The sequence below is a fragment of the Lutra lutra genome, chromosome 1 (assembly GCF_902655055.1).
Source record: "Lutra lutra chromosome 1, mLutLut1.2, whole genome shotgun sequence".
NCBI lineage: Eukaryota > Metazoa > Chordata > Mammalia > Carnivora > Mustelidae > Lutra > Lutra lutra.
The window spans coordinates 122,122,169-122,136,659 of NC_062278.1; the positions used below are offsets into that span (position 1 = coordinate 122,122,169).

The window sequence follows — 14,491 nt, forward strand, 5'->3', positions numbered from 1 at the left end:
TATTTAAGTGTCAGCTTCTTAGAAGAAACATTTTTGTAATTCCTTTTGTATGTTCCAGTTTGTAAAGAGGCCACAAATTGTGAAGTTTATTGTAGGATGAAGTTGCTGCTAATTAGCGTTCACTTTTTTAAAATAAGGTCATTAACTTTTCCATCTAATAAAGAAATTATTAGAGGCATAGGTTTGCATTTCCCAGTTTTTTCAATGTGTGACAAACCAAGCAGATGCATGTCTGATAGCAGTCAGTCCTTGCAGGTATTCTAGGTCATAGTTATGACAGATCTTTTTAAAAAAAAATTATTTGTGCGGTAATGAAAATGCAGAGAAGGGAGACAGAAGGAGAAAATAGCAGGAGGAGATAGGAAATGAAAGAAATTTTTTTAAAAAGACAAGGAAATCACTGAGAGAACAAAAACAGAAAAGGGAAAACTAAGAGAAGTCATCTTTTTTCTTGTGAGAGGACAGTTTATGCTGTCCCAGGCAATCTTTCAAAAATTATCTCAGGTCCTATGAATAAAAGTAGCAATGTGGTTTTGTTGTTTTGTTTACTTTGTTTTTGTCTTTGTTTTGGGCATGAGATGGACTTCTGCAGTCCTGGTGAGTACCATCTTTTGTCTTTTTCATTTTTGATTTTTTAATCTTTTTCATCATGATTAGTGTTCTCTTTAATGCCCATCTCCCTTTTTCCCCATTCCTCCCACTCACCTGAGCAAAATAAGTCAGTCAGACAAATGCCATATGATCTCACTCATATGTGGAATTTAAGAAACAACAGATGAGCAAAGGGAAAAAAGAAAAACAAGCCAAGAAAAAGACTATTAATTATAGAGAACAAACTGATGGTTCCTGGAGAGGAGCTGTTATCTTTTTTAATAGGCTGTTGGACGTACACTGTTAAATGAGTTTGGGTTTCTTGGAATCATGTTTCTTTATTATTTCCTTTAGGCAACTGAGAATTTTGAACCAGCAACTTAGAGAACAAGAAAAAACCCAAAAGGCAACTGGTGCTCTGGAATGCAACCTTGAATGTAGGTAAAAGAACTTTAAGAACTGATAGTAAATTCTTTGTTCTAGAAATACTGGTAAAGAATTGAGCTTTCTCAATTACTTTGTCTTAAGAAGACTTTTAATTTACATTTGAAAAAATAGGAATAATACTTATTAAAAATTAAAATAGCACAGAAACAAAAATAAAAGATCTGTGGTATTAGTAATGTCCATAATAGCCAAAATATGAAAAAGATGTGGTGTTAAAAAAAACGTGGTGTGCACACACACACACACACACGAATATTACTCAGCCATCAAAAAGAATAAATCTTGCCATTTGCAATGACATGGATGGACCTAGTGGAAATTGTGCTAAGCAAAATAAGTCAGAGAAAGACAAATACCATATATAAAAAAGAGACAAATATTATATGATTCCACTCATATGTGGAATTTAATAAAACAGATGAACATAGGGGAAGAGAAGGAAAAATAAAATAAGATAAAAACAGAGAGGGAAGGTGCCTGTGTGGCTCAGTCGGTTAAGTGTTTGCCTTTGGCTCAGGTCATAATCCCAGGGTCCTGGGATTGAGCCCAACATCAGGCACCTTGCTCAGCAGGGAGCATGCTTCTCCCTTTCCCTCTTGCTCTCTCTCTATCAAGTAAATTTTAAAAATCTTTAAAAAAAAGCAACTAAAAAAAGACCAGAGAGGGAGGCAAACCATAAGAGACTCTTATCTCTAGGAAACAAACTGAGGATTGATAGAGAGGCAGTGGGTGGGGGGATGGGATAATTAGGTGATGGGCATTAAGAAGGGCATGTTATATAATGAGCATGGGGTGTCATATGCAACTGATGAATCACTAAATTCTACACCTGAAACTAATAATACACTATATGTTAACTAAATTGAATTTAAATAAAAGAATTTTTTTTTAAGATTTAATTTATTTATTTGACAGAGAGAGAGAGAGATCACAAGTAGGCAGAGAGGCAGGCAGAGAGAGAGGGGGAAGCAGGCTCCTCGCTGAGCAGAGAGCCTGATTCGGGGCTCGATCCCAGGACCCTGAGATCATGACCCTGAGCCACCCAGGTGCCCCAAATAAAAGAATTTTTTAAAAAGCTCTGTGCTATTATATCCCAATAAGACATCCCTGGTTTTTTTTTTTTTTTTTTTTTTTTTTTTTTGTAAAAGGCTCTATTTCCTTTTACATGTCTCCTGTTCATATAGAATTGATCTGTTTCAGAAATACTGAGTTCCTACCATGTGCCTGGCACTAAAAGAACTATATATGTATTTTTTCTTTTTTAAAAATGAGATTACACTGCATATGGTCTTCTGAAGCTTGCATTTATTCATTTAATATGTAGTGGATAGTCTTCTTTTTTGTTCAGGTTTTTATTTAAATTCCAGTTAATTAACATGCAGTGTAATATTAGTTTCAAGTATAGAATTTAGTGATTCATCACTTACCTACAGCACTCAGTGCTCAAGTGCCCTCCTTAATTCTCATCACCCATTTAACCCATCCCCGTCCACCTCCCCTCCAGCAATGCTCAGTTTGTTCTCTATAGTTAAGATTCTATTTTATGGTTTGCCTCGCTTTTTTTTTCCCCATGTTCATCTGTTTTGTTTCTTAAATTCCACTTATAAGTGAAATATGGTATTTGTCTTTCTCTGATTGACTTATTTTTTTTTTAAAGATTTTATTTATTTATTTGACAGAGAGAAATCACAAGTAGGCAGAGAGGCAGGCAGAGAGAGAGGAGGAAGCAGGCTCCCTGCTGAGCAGAAAGCCCGATGTGGGGCTTGAACCCAGGACCTGGGATCATGACCTGAGCCGAAGGCAGCGGCTTAACCCACTGAGCCACCCAGGCACCCCTGATTGACTTATTTTGTTTCACATAATACTCTCTAGCTCCATCCATGTTGTTGCAAATGACAAGATTTCATGCTTTTTGATGGCCAAGTCATATTCTGTGTGTGTGTGTGTGTGTGTGTGTGTGTGTGTATACACCATATTTTCTTTACCCATCCATGAGTTGATGGGCATTTGTACTCTTTCCATAATATGGATATTGTTCATGCTGCTATAAATGTTGGGGTGTATGTATCCCTTTGAATCTATATTTTGTGTCCTTTGGGTAAATACCTAGTAGTGCAATTGCTGAGGTATAGGGTTGTTCTATTTTTAACTTTTTGAGGAATCTCCATACTGTTCTCTAGAGTGGCTGCACCAGCTTGCATTCCCACCAACAGTGTAAGAGTGTCCCCCTTTTCTCCACATCCTCACTAACACCTGTTGTTGCCTGTGTTGTTAATTTTAGCCATTCTGACTAGTGTGAGGATACATGTTGTAGTTTTGATTTGGATTTCCCTGATGTTGAGTGATGAGAATCTTTTCATGGGTCTGTTAGCATCTGTATATCTTCATTGGAAAAATGTCTATTCACATCTTCTGCCCATTTTAAACTGGATTGATTATTTGTTTTGGGGGTGTTCAGATAAGTTCTTTATGTATTTTGAATACTAACTCTTTATTAGATATGTCATTTGGAAATATCTTCTCCCATTCCAAAGGAAAACCTTTTAGTTTTGTTGATTTCTTTTGCTGTGCAGAAGCTTTTACTTTGATGAGGTCCCAATAGTTTATTTTGCTTTTGTTTCCCTTGCCTTAGAAGACCTATCTAGTAAGAAGTTGCTACATCCAGTGTCAAAGTGTTTGCTGCCTGTGTTCTCCTCTAGGATTTTGATGGTTTCCTGTCTCACATTTAGATCTTTCTTCCATTTTTAACTTATTTTTGTGTATGGGGTGAGAAGGTGGCCTAGTTTCATTCTTTTACATGTGGCTGTCCAGTTTTCCCAACCCATTTGTTGAAGAGACTGTCTTTTTTCCACTGCACATTCTTTCCTACTTTGTTGAAGACTAGTTGACCATATAGTTTTGGGTTCATTTGTGCATTTTTTGTTCTGTTCCACTGATCTCTATGTTTTGTTTTTGTGCCAGTACCATACTATCTTGATCACTATAGCTCTGTAGTATAACTTGAAGTCTGGGATTGTGATGCCTCCAGCTTTGCTTTTCTTTTTCAAGATTGCTTTGGCTATGCAGGGTCTTTTGTGGTTCCATACAAATTTTAGGATTGTTTTTTCAAGTTCTGTGAAAAACGCTGGTGGTATTATGATAGGGATTGAATTAAAGGTGTAGATTGCTTTGGGAAGTATAGACGGTTTTTTTTGAAGATTTTATTTATATATTAGAGAGAGAGAGACAGAGAGAGCATGAGCAGGGCAAGGGCAGAGGGAGAGGGAGAGAGATAAGCAGACTTCCCACAGAGTACGGAGTTGACATGGGGCTCAATCCCAGGACACTGAGATCACGACCTGAGCCGAAGTCAGATGCTCAACCAACTGAGCCACCCAGGTGCCCTGGAGTATAGACATTTTAACAATAATTGTTTTCCCAGTGCATGACCATAGAATATTTTTCTATTTTTTTGTGTCACTTTGAATTTCTTCTATTAGTATTGTATAGTTTTCAGAATACAAATCTTTTACCTCTTTGGTTAGGATTACTCTTAAGTATCTTATGGTTTTTGGTGCAATTGTAAATGGGATCAGTTCCTTAATTTCTCTTTCTGCTGCTTCATTGTTGGTATATAGAAGTGCAACAGATTTCTGTACATTGATTTGTATCCTGCGACTTTACTGAATTTGTGTATCAGTGCTAGCAATTTTTTGGTGAGTCTTTTGGGTTTTCTATATACAGTATCATGTCATCTGAAAACAGTGAAAGTTTGACTTTTTCTTTGCCCATTTGGATCAGTTTTATTTCTTTGTGTTGTCTGATTCCTGAAGCTAGGACTTACAATCCTGTCTTAAATAACAGTGGAGACAGTGGACGTCCCTGTCTTGCTCCTGACTGTAGTAGAAGAGCTCTCAATTTTTCCTCACTAAGGACTATATTAGCTGTGGGTTTTATAGGGCCTTTGTTATGTTCAGGTATGTTCCATCTAAACCTGCTTTATTGAAGGTTTTTATCATGAAAGATGTTGTAGTTTGTTCCATGCTTTTTCTGTGTTCTATTGAGAGGATCATATGGTTCTTAGCCTTTCTTTTGTTAATGTGGTGTGTCACGATTGATTTCTGAACATTGACCACCCTTGCAGCCCAGGAATAAATCCCACTTGATTGTGGTGAATGATTCTTTTAATATACTGTTGGATACAATTTGGTAGTATTTTGTTGAGAATTTTTGCATTCATGTTCATCAGGGATATTGGTCTGCAGTTCTCTTTTTAAGTAGAGTCTTTGTCTGATATTAGAATCAGAGTAATGCTGGCCTCATAGGATGAGTTTGGAAGTTTTCCTTCCATTTCTATTTTTTGGAATTGTTTACGAAAAATAGGTATTAACTCTTTAAATGTTTGGTAGAATTCCCCTGTGAAGCCATCTGACCCTGGGCTTCTGTTTCTTGGGAGATTTTTTATTATTGCTTCAGTTTCTTTGCAGGTTATTGGTATGCTCCAGTTTTCTATTTCTTCCTGTTTCAATTCTGGTAGTTTATGTGTTTCCAGGAATTTATCCATTTCTTCTAGGTTGTCTAATTTGTTAATATAATTTTTCATAAAATTCTCTTATAATTGTTTGTATTTCTGTGGTGTTGGTTGTTATTTCTCTTTAGTGATTTTGTTTATTTTGGTCCTTTCTCTTTTCTTTTTGACAAGTTTGGCTAGGGGTTTATTAATTTTACTATTTCTTTCAAAGAACGAGCTCCTGGTTTCATTGATCTATTCTACTGTTTTTTTAGCTTCTATTTAATTTATTTTTACTCTAATCTTTATTATTTCCATTCTTCTGCTGGCTTTAGGCTTTGTTCATTGTTCTTTTTCTAGCTCCTTTAGATGTAAGGTTAAGTTGAGATTTTTCTTGCTTCTTGAGAAAGGCCTGTATTGCTATATACTTTCCTCATAGGACTGCTTTTGCTACATTCCAAAAGTTTTGTACCATTGTGTTTTCATTTTCATGTGTTTCCATGTATTTTTTAATTTCTTCTTTAATTTTCTCGTCAATCCATTCATTCTTTAGTAATGTGTTGTTTAACTTCCATGTGTTTGTGGTCTTTCTAAATTTTTTCAGATGGTTGACTTCAAATTTCATATCTTTTGTGGTCAGAAAGTATGCACGGTGTGATCCGCAAATCTTTTTCTGCTTTTTGAGGCCTGATTTGTGAACTAGTGTATGATCTGTTCTGGAGGATGTCCCATGTGCACTTGAAAAGAATGGGTATTTGGCTGCTTTGCAATGAAATGTTCTGAATATATTTGTTAAGTCCATCTGGTCCAGTGTGTCATTGAAAGCCATTTTTTCCTTGTTGATTTTCTGCTTAGATTCATTAGTCCATTGATGCAAGTAGGGTGTTAAAATCACCCATTATTATATTATTATCAATGAGTTCCTTTATGTTTGTTATTAATTATTTTATGGTTTTGGATGCTCCCAAGTTGGGGGCATAAATATTTACCATTGTTGTATCTTCTTGTTGGATAGTCCCCTTTATTATGATATAGTGTCCCTCATCTCTCTCTTTTTTTTTTTTTAAGATTTTATTTATTTATTTGTCAGAGATGAAGAGCACAAGCAGAGGGAACAGCAGGCAGAGGGAGAGGCAGGCTCCCTGCTATGCAAGGAGCCTGATGTGGGATTCGATCCCAGGACCCAGGGATCATGACCTGAGCCGAAGGCAGACGCTTAACCTACTGAGCCACCTAGGCTTCCCGTCCTTCATCTCTTGTTACAGTCTTTGGTTTAAAGTCTAGTTTGGGGGTGCCTGGGTGGCTCACTTGGTTAAGCATCTGACTTTAGCTCAGGTCATGATCTCAGGGTCCTGGGATTAAGCCCCAAGTGGGGCTCTGCGCTCAGCAGGGAGTCTGCTTCTCCCTCTCCCTCTGCCCCTCCCCCTACTTGTGTGCTTGTGCTCACTCTCAAATAAAATCTTTAAAAAAGTAAAACAAAAAAAATGCAGTCTAGTTTGTCCAATGTAGGTATTACTACTCTGGATTTCTTTTGACATTCATTCGCATGATGTTTCTCCTTCCCCTCTCTTTCTTTCTTTCCTCTTTTTTTTTTTTTTTTTTTAAGATTTATTTATTTACCTTAGAGAGCATGCAGAAGTCAGGGGAGGGGCAGAGGGAGCGAATCCTTAAGCAGACTCCCTGCTGAGTGCAGACCTAGACCCGGGGCTTGAACCCGTGACCCATAAGATCATGACCTGAGTTGAAACCAAAAGTGGGATGCTCAACCATCTGAGCCACCCAGGCACCCCTCCATCTCCTCACTTTCTATCTGCAGGTGTCTTTAGGTCTAAATTGAGTCTTTTTTTTAGTCCATTCTGATACCCTACATCTTTTGATTGGAGCATTTATTCCATTTACATTTAGAGTAATCATTGATAGATATGTGCTTAGTGCCATTTTATTACTTGTTTTGTCATTGTTTCTGGAGATTTCCTCTGTTCCTTGTTAGTCTTTGTCACTTTTGGTCTTTCCTTCTTGCTCAGAGTCCCCATTAATATTTCTTGCAGGGCTGGTTTAGTGTTCATGAACTCCTTTACTTTTTATTTGTCTGGGAAACTCTTTGTCTTTCCTTCTATTCTGAATGATACCCGTGCTGGATAGAGTATTGTTGGTTGCAGATTTTTCCCATTCAGCACATTGAATGTATCATGCCACTCCCTTTTGGCCTGGCAAGTTTCTGTGGGAGATCTGTAGCTAGCCTTATGGGTCTTCCCATGTAAGTTAGGGACTTGTCTTGTCTTGCTGCTTTTAGAATTTTTTTCTTCATCACTAGATTTTGTAGATTTAACTACAATATGTCTTGGTGCTGGCCTGCTTTTGTTGATTTTGGTGAAAGTTTTCTCTACCTACTGGATGTCTGTTTCCTTCCCCAAATTCGGGGAGTTTTCACCTTTTATTTCCTCAAATAAATCTTCTGCCTCCTTTTCTCTCTCTTCTTCTGGGACTGCTGTGATGCAAATGTTATTGCATTTAATGGAGTCACTGGGCTCCCTAAGTCTACTCTTGTGATCCATCATTCTTCTTCCTCTCTTTTGTCCAGCTTCATTATTTTTCATAACTCTATCTTCCATATCACTTAATTGTTCCTCTGCTTCTTCCATTCTTGTGGTCATTATATCCAGTTGGTTTCAAATCTCAGATACTGCATTTCATTTCTGCCTGAAATGAATTGTTTTTTCGCTCTTTTATCTCTGTGTAAGGGCCTCTCTGAAGTCTTCCATGCTTTTCTCAAGTCCAGCAAGTATCCTTATGGTTATTGTTTTAAGTTTTCATTCAGGCATATTACTTATATATGTTTCTTTTTTCAATCTGTTTCAATTAGATCTCTGGCCATGATCTTTTCTTGCTCTTTCTTTTGGGATGAATTCCTCTCTCTTGGCATTTTTTCTAGGTCTCTTCTACTGTGTGTTAGGAAAGCTTGTGATGTTTTCTGCTCCTGAGAGTAATCCTTTATGAAGAAGAGGTCATATAATGTTTAGTTCAGGGCCTGGTGCTTCAGGGAGCATCTCTGATGTGTGCTGCATGCACTCAGGTGCTGTGTTTGGTTGCTCTGTCCCTCAGGTCAGTTGTCTGCGGAGGTTCTCCTTACCTGCCATGGACAGTGCTTGAAACTTGGCCAGAGTTTGGCGAGTTTTAGTTAGAGATTGCTTGTTAAATGAGACTTGATGCTACTTCCACTAGAACGAAGCCTTGCAGAACCCTATAGTTGGTAGACATATACGTGCAGGGGTTTATGCTGATCTGGGAAGATCTGCTGGACCTGATCCTTTAACACACTTGTCCAAGAAAAGCAGTACCAGTAGAGCACAGGAAAGGACTTGGTATAAGCAGGTTAGGCAGCCAGTGTTGGTGCTATGCTGCTTATGGAATTGGTTTATGCTGAGGGCTGGGGGAGGGAAACGGTGCCAGCCAGACCCTTTGTTCTGAGAGAAGGGAGTTGGTGCTTGCTGCTCTCGGGGAAGCCCTCTCAGAAGAGCGAATAATTTCCCCTTATGTGTCCTATACATTTTTCAGATTGTTGTTTTTACGCTCTGGGTTGCTTGCCTGCCTGGAGCAGCGCAGTGCACTTTGGGCTCTATCCTAGCCAAGTCTGCTGACTTTTAAAACTCCAAACTTTGGGGACCTGGTGTGGTAGAGACCTGTGTTGGTCTTCTGGAGGAGGGTCTCGCTGCACTGGGACTAATGCAGGTTTGACTCAGAAGGGCAGTCGTGACAGAGGACAGGGGTGTGGGATTTGGAGCAAGCTGGTTAAACAGCCAGTGTCCTGGGTAGCTGCCCTCAGCAGGTGTCCAGCAGGTGTCGCTGCACCTTTGCTTAGGGGTGGGTGAGGGAAATGGTGCCCGGTGGCTCTTTTGTCTATAGAGAGGCAATACCACCTCTCAGATGCACTCCAGGAAGTAGAAACAGCCTTTCCCTAGGCCCCTTAGGTGTTCTTCAGATCGTGCTGTGTGCCCTGGGATTGCTTGCCTGCCTTCTCTCCAGCAGTAGGGCTGCACCCTCAGATCTCTATCCCAGCCAAGCCCAGGGACCTTTAAAACTCCAGTTTTTGAGCCCCACTGGTTGCAAAAACTCATAAAAATCAGCCCCTCTTGTTTTCCAAGCCAATGGCTTTGGGGAACTGGTTTCCTTGTAGGTATCCCTGTGCGCTCCAGTTTCCCACACCTTTCTCTGCAACCAGCGCTCCCTCCCCTCTGTAGTACCTGCCACCCTCTTCTCCCCCAAACCATGCCTCTGCACTTCCTCCCTTCCTCCGTGTGGCCTCTTCTCTCCCTTTAGTTGCATAGTTTGTTCTGTCAATCCTCAGATAAATTTCTTGGGTGTTCAGAATGATTTGATAATTATATAGCTGTGTTCAAGGGATGAGGCAAGCCTAGGGTCCTCCTGCTATGCCACCGTCTTAGCTCCCCGCCCTAATGCCCTAATAAAACCTATAGTGGGTATTTTTCTTTCTGTTTAGGATCTGTTTGGATATTCTGCTTATGTGGTTCCATCCTTCAAATACTCTATTGGTATTTGAAGTTCTCTGATGATCATTATCTAGGGTATCTTCCCAGTGCAAACTGTGCTGCAGTAAAAATCTTATACATATGTCTTTGTGCACATTGTGAGCATTTTGTAGATTATAGTTGTAGAATTACTGAATCGAAGGATATATACAGTTGCAATTTTGACAGATATTGCCAAATTATGTTTATGGATCATAGAGTTTAAAATAATAGAAAAAGGGGGGGGACCTATAGCAGAGGAAAAGATGAGAACTGTTTGTTTGTTTATTTTTATATTCTTGGGATCTTTTCCTAAGCCTGACAAAACTCAGTTGCCAGAAAGGAAAAGATGATAAAATTTGTCCTCTGAAATTTTTTTCATTTTTCTGCACAGCAAAATTATAAACACGTTTAAAACACATCAACAAAATGGGGGAAATGTTTTCATAATATATTATATGACAAAGGCTTAATTTTCTTAACATATAAATAGCTCTTGCAAATCAATAAGAAAAATATGATCACCCAACAGAACACATACTTCATGAAACTGCTCATCTTCACCAGAGTAATTTTGGAAAAAGTCACTCTGGTTCCCCTATGAATAAGCAGTTGGGGTGAGGATGGGTGGGAAAGGAGGCTAAGATAGGAAGTGGGGAGACTGGTGATTGCCATTGTAAGTAGTTAATCTCTTTTTAGTCTCTGCTCATTTACCTTATTGTTCTCTTGAGAGCACTTATTGCTATTTATAATTACTTGTTTGTTATCAGCTCTTTGAGAACAGGGACCATGTCTCCTAATCACCACTGTACGTCCAGATTCTAACACCATGCCTCACACATAGGTCTTTATTCGTTAAGTGAATTGTGCCATATACTTTTATAGCCATTAAAGAGAATGTGATAGATCTCTGCCATGTACATATCAGTCTTACGGGGGGAAAAAGGCACAGTTAGAAACTATGGGTACAGTATGATTCATCTCTTTTTAAAAATGTACGTTTTATGCACAAGTACTTTTCCAGCAAGATACCAAAGTTAATAGTGATTGCCTTTAGGAGGAGAGCAGAGGTAGGGTAGTGAGGAAGACTCTTCATTGAGAATCACTTGGTATCATTGGTATCTCATCATGTTTGAATTTTTTTTTACTCTGTGCATGTATTATTATTTCATTAATAAAGGTAAAAAAATGTTAATGCCCCAGATATCAATTGGAGAAAAAAAGTATGACTTCTGCATCAAATATTAAAAATGTATTTAGTATTTACATAGAATTACTATGTAGTAGTACATAGAACTGCTCCAGCATATAATTCTTAAGCAAAATCAGTAAATTCCAGATCTTTTCTTTTTTAAAAGCAGATCTTTTTCAGGTTTGTGCTTTTTAAATTCAGGCAGCAATTCTTTGATCTGTTTTGTCTTGCAGTGTTTTCCCTTCAGTCATTGAACAAGTCCCTGCAAAACCAATTACAAGAGTCACTGAAGAGCCAGGAATTACTACAGAGTAAAAATGAAGAACTTTTAAAAGTGATTGAAAATCAGAAAGATGAAAACAAAAAATTTGCTAGTATATTTAAAGAGAAAGATCAGACTTTACTTGAAAATAAACAACAATTTGACATTGAGACAACAAGAATAAAAATTGGTATGTATTTGAATTGTAGTTATGGTCACGGTTTTTAAAAAGAATGAGGAAACTGAAACTTTTTTGTGGTTTCAGAATTGGAGGAAGCCTTAGTCAATGTGAAAAGCTCCCGGTTTAAGTTAGAAGCTGCTGAAAAGGAAAATCAAATTTTGGGAATAACATTACGTCAGCGCAATGCTGAGGTGGCTCGCCTGAGAGAATTAACCAGGTAACATTGACTTTTTTTGACTAACATACCTCTTGTCAGATTATTTATAGACTCAGAAATCATTTTAGCTGGCTCTCTTTCCCCCTTTGCTCTCATTTTGTCAGTAATTTCTGATGATGTTTTCTTCTGCTCCAGTTAGATATGGAAATGCCAAACCTGGCTCAGTGCCTTTCTAAACCATGTGATTCCAGGAAAAGGGCTCTTTAGCTTTTTGTAGGTAAGCTGAAGACTAACTTAGCAAATGGTGGGGAGCCCTCTGGCTCTGAAGCCAGAGAGAACTGAATGGAATCCCAGCTCTACCATGTACTGGCTGTGACTTTAAGCAAGTCATTGACCCTCTGTAAACCTCAGCTGTGAAGTGGGGCATGATTAGGGTTGATGGGAACACGAAGAAATCATTCACGTGACGCTCTGAACACAGAAACCCTCAGGCCAGACCATCTCAGAAAAGTCATTTAGCCTCTTTGGGCCTCAGTCATTTCATCACGAAAGTAAGGGAGTTGGCAGCAACTCTAAGAGCCCTTGCTTCCTTTAACATGTCTTTCCTTTTCTTTTCTTTCTTTTTTTTTTTTTTTAAGATTTTATTTATTTGACAGAGAGAGATCACAAGTAGGCAGAGAGAGATAGGGAAGCAGGCTCCCTGCTGAGCAGAGAGCCCTATGCGGGGCTCCATCCCAGGACCCTGAGTTCATGACCTGAGCTGAAGACAGAGGTTTAACCTACTGAGCCACCCAGGCGCTCCTAATATGTCTTTTCTTAAATCAATAAAATCACTCCAATTTTTATAAGATGTGTACTTTAAAAGTTCAGTTTTCTCTTGAGACATTTGTTAGGAATTGGATTTCCAACTACTTATTTAAATACTAGAGGAGAAGTCAGTGATTTTAGGCCTGAATATCATCAGATCTGACCATGCATCTGAATGGTCCTGGGGGGTTCATAGTTCTAAATACAAAACAATTTTGAATATAAAATGATCTCTTTTATATTTCAAATGAGAAGATCTGTTTTGAATTATGAACTTCTAGGAAAATAGATGAAATAGTGATATGTATGTGTACATATAATTTTTTAATTTAGTTTTATAAGCATATTTGGAATGATTATATGTAAGCTATGTTAATATAGAAATAATGCTTTTTTCCACATTCATATTTCACTCAAACTCTTACTGAACAATGGGGACAAGCAAAAGACACTATATATCCATGTAGTGTTATAATTAATTGGGCTTTGGTCAGAGTTTCTAAAATGTTGACTTATACCACTCTTGTTCAAAGTAAAGTGAGAGAATGTCCCTCCTAATGAAAGCCTTTATAAAGTCGCCAAAGGAAAGCATCTCCTCTTTTTGAAACTCTGTTTCAAAATGAAATGAAATGAAAACTCTGTTATTATCAATATTTATGGTAAAATAAATTTTATGGTAAAAGAAGCCAGTCAGGGCGCCTGGGTGGCTCAGTGGGTTGAGCCTCTGCCTTCGGCTCAGGTCGTGATCTCAGGGTCCTGGGATCAAGTCCCGCATCGGGCTCTCTGCTCAGCAGGGAGCCTACTTCCCTCTCTCTCTCTGCCTGCCTCTCTGTCTACTTGTGATCTCTCTCTGTCAAATAAATAAATAAAATCTTAAAAAAAAAAAAGAAGCCAGTCACAAAAGACCACATTTTATGATTTCATTTAATAAGAAATGTTCAGAAGAGACAAATCCATGGAAACAAAAAATAGATCAGTGGTTGCCAGTGGCTGGGAGAAGAGGGGAAGAAGCGGGGAGTGAGTGCTAGTGGGTATAGGGTTTCCTTTTAGGTGGTGAAAATGTTCTAAAATTGGATAGAGGTAACAATTACATAACTCTATGAATATACTAAAAATAACTCAGTCATACACCTTAAGAGGGTGACTTTTATAGGATATAAACTTTTTCTTGAAAATGCATTTGGTATATTGTCCATTTGGAAAAGAAAACTAGGACAGCAAGTCAGCATGGTCAGATTCCATGAGTGGTTGCGTAGGTGTCCCTGGGCCATCTCCTTATATAAGGGGCATGATGTTCAGCCTCTAGCAGAAAATGCAACAGAGGATCTAGGTGCCTGAGAATTTGCTTTTAGTCTCACAGTCTTTACTTCATACTACTAAGTCTAGCTCCTTTGTGAGCATGAAATCAGAAGCTGATGTAATCTTTTATTTATTATGTACTTTGATTTTTTTCCCCAAAGTCTTCTCCCTCCCATATCATTTTATTGATCCTCATCTATGATGAAAAGATAGTAATATCTGCTTTTTCATGGATGGGAAAACTGGGACCATGCAAGTTCAATGTTGATAGAAAGTTAGTAGCAGAGCTGGGACTGAAACATCTCTTAATCCCTAGTCAGGTTTGCTCTCACTCTTGCACGTGACATGTCCTTAGCTAAAATAGTTTTTTCTTGGTAACAACTCCATGCCTAATTTAGTCTAAGTGAAACTTAAAGCATTTTTTTTTAACCTGAGAGATGGAGGAATAAAAAGGTGGATTCATTTGCTTATTCATTTATTCAACAAACATTTATTGTATATTATACTCCAGATATATACGTGTGAAATACAAAAATATTA

The 14,491-nt window shown here is 38.2% G+C and overlaps 1 protein-coding gene across 2 annotated transcripts in view; it reads left to right on the forward strand.

Annotated features, from left to right (window-relative positions):
- CCDC14 (coiled-coil domain containing 14) overlaps positions 1-14,491 on the forward strand; it is a 56,701-nt gene that overhangs the window by 26,030 nt on the left and 16,180 nt on the right. For both annotated transcript variants that reach the window (XM_047735167.1, XM_047735172.1), the window contains exons 10-12: positions 946-1,028; positions 11,479-11,697; positions 11,773-11,905. In XM_047735167.1, the coding sequence (XP_047591123.1) occupies positions 946-1,028; positions 11,479-11,697; positions 11,773-11,905 (435 nt within the window). The remainder of the gene's footprint in view (positions 1-945; positions 1,029-11,478; positions 11,698-11,772; positions 11,906-14,491) is intronic.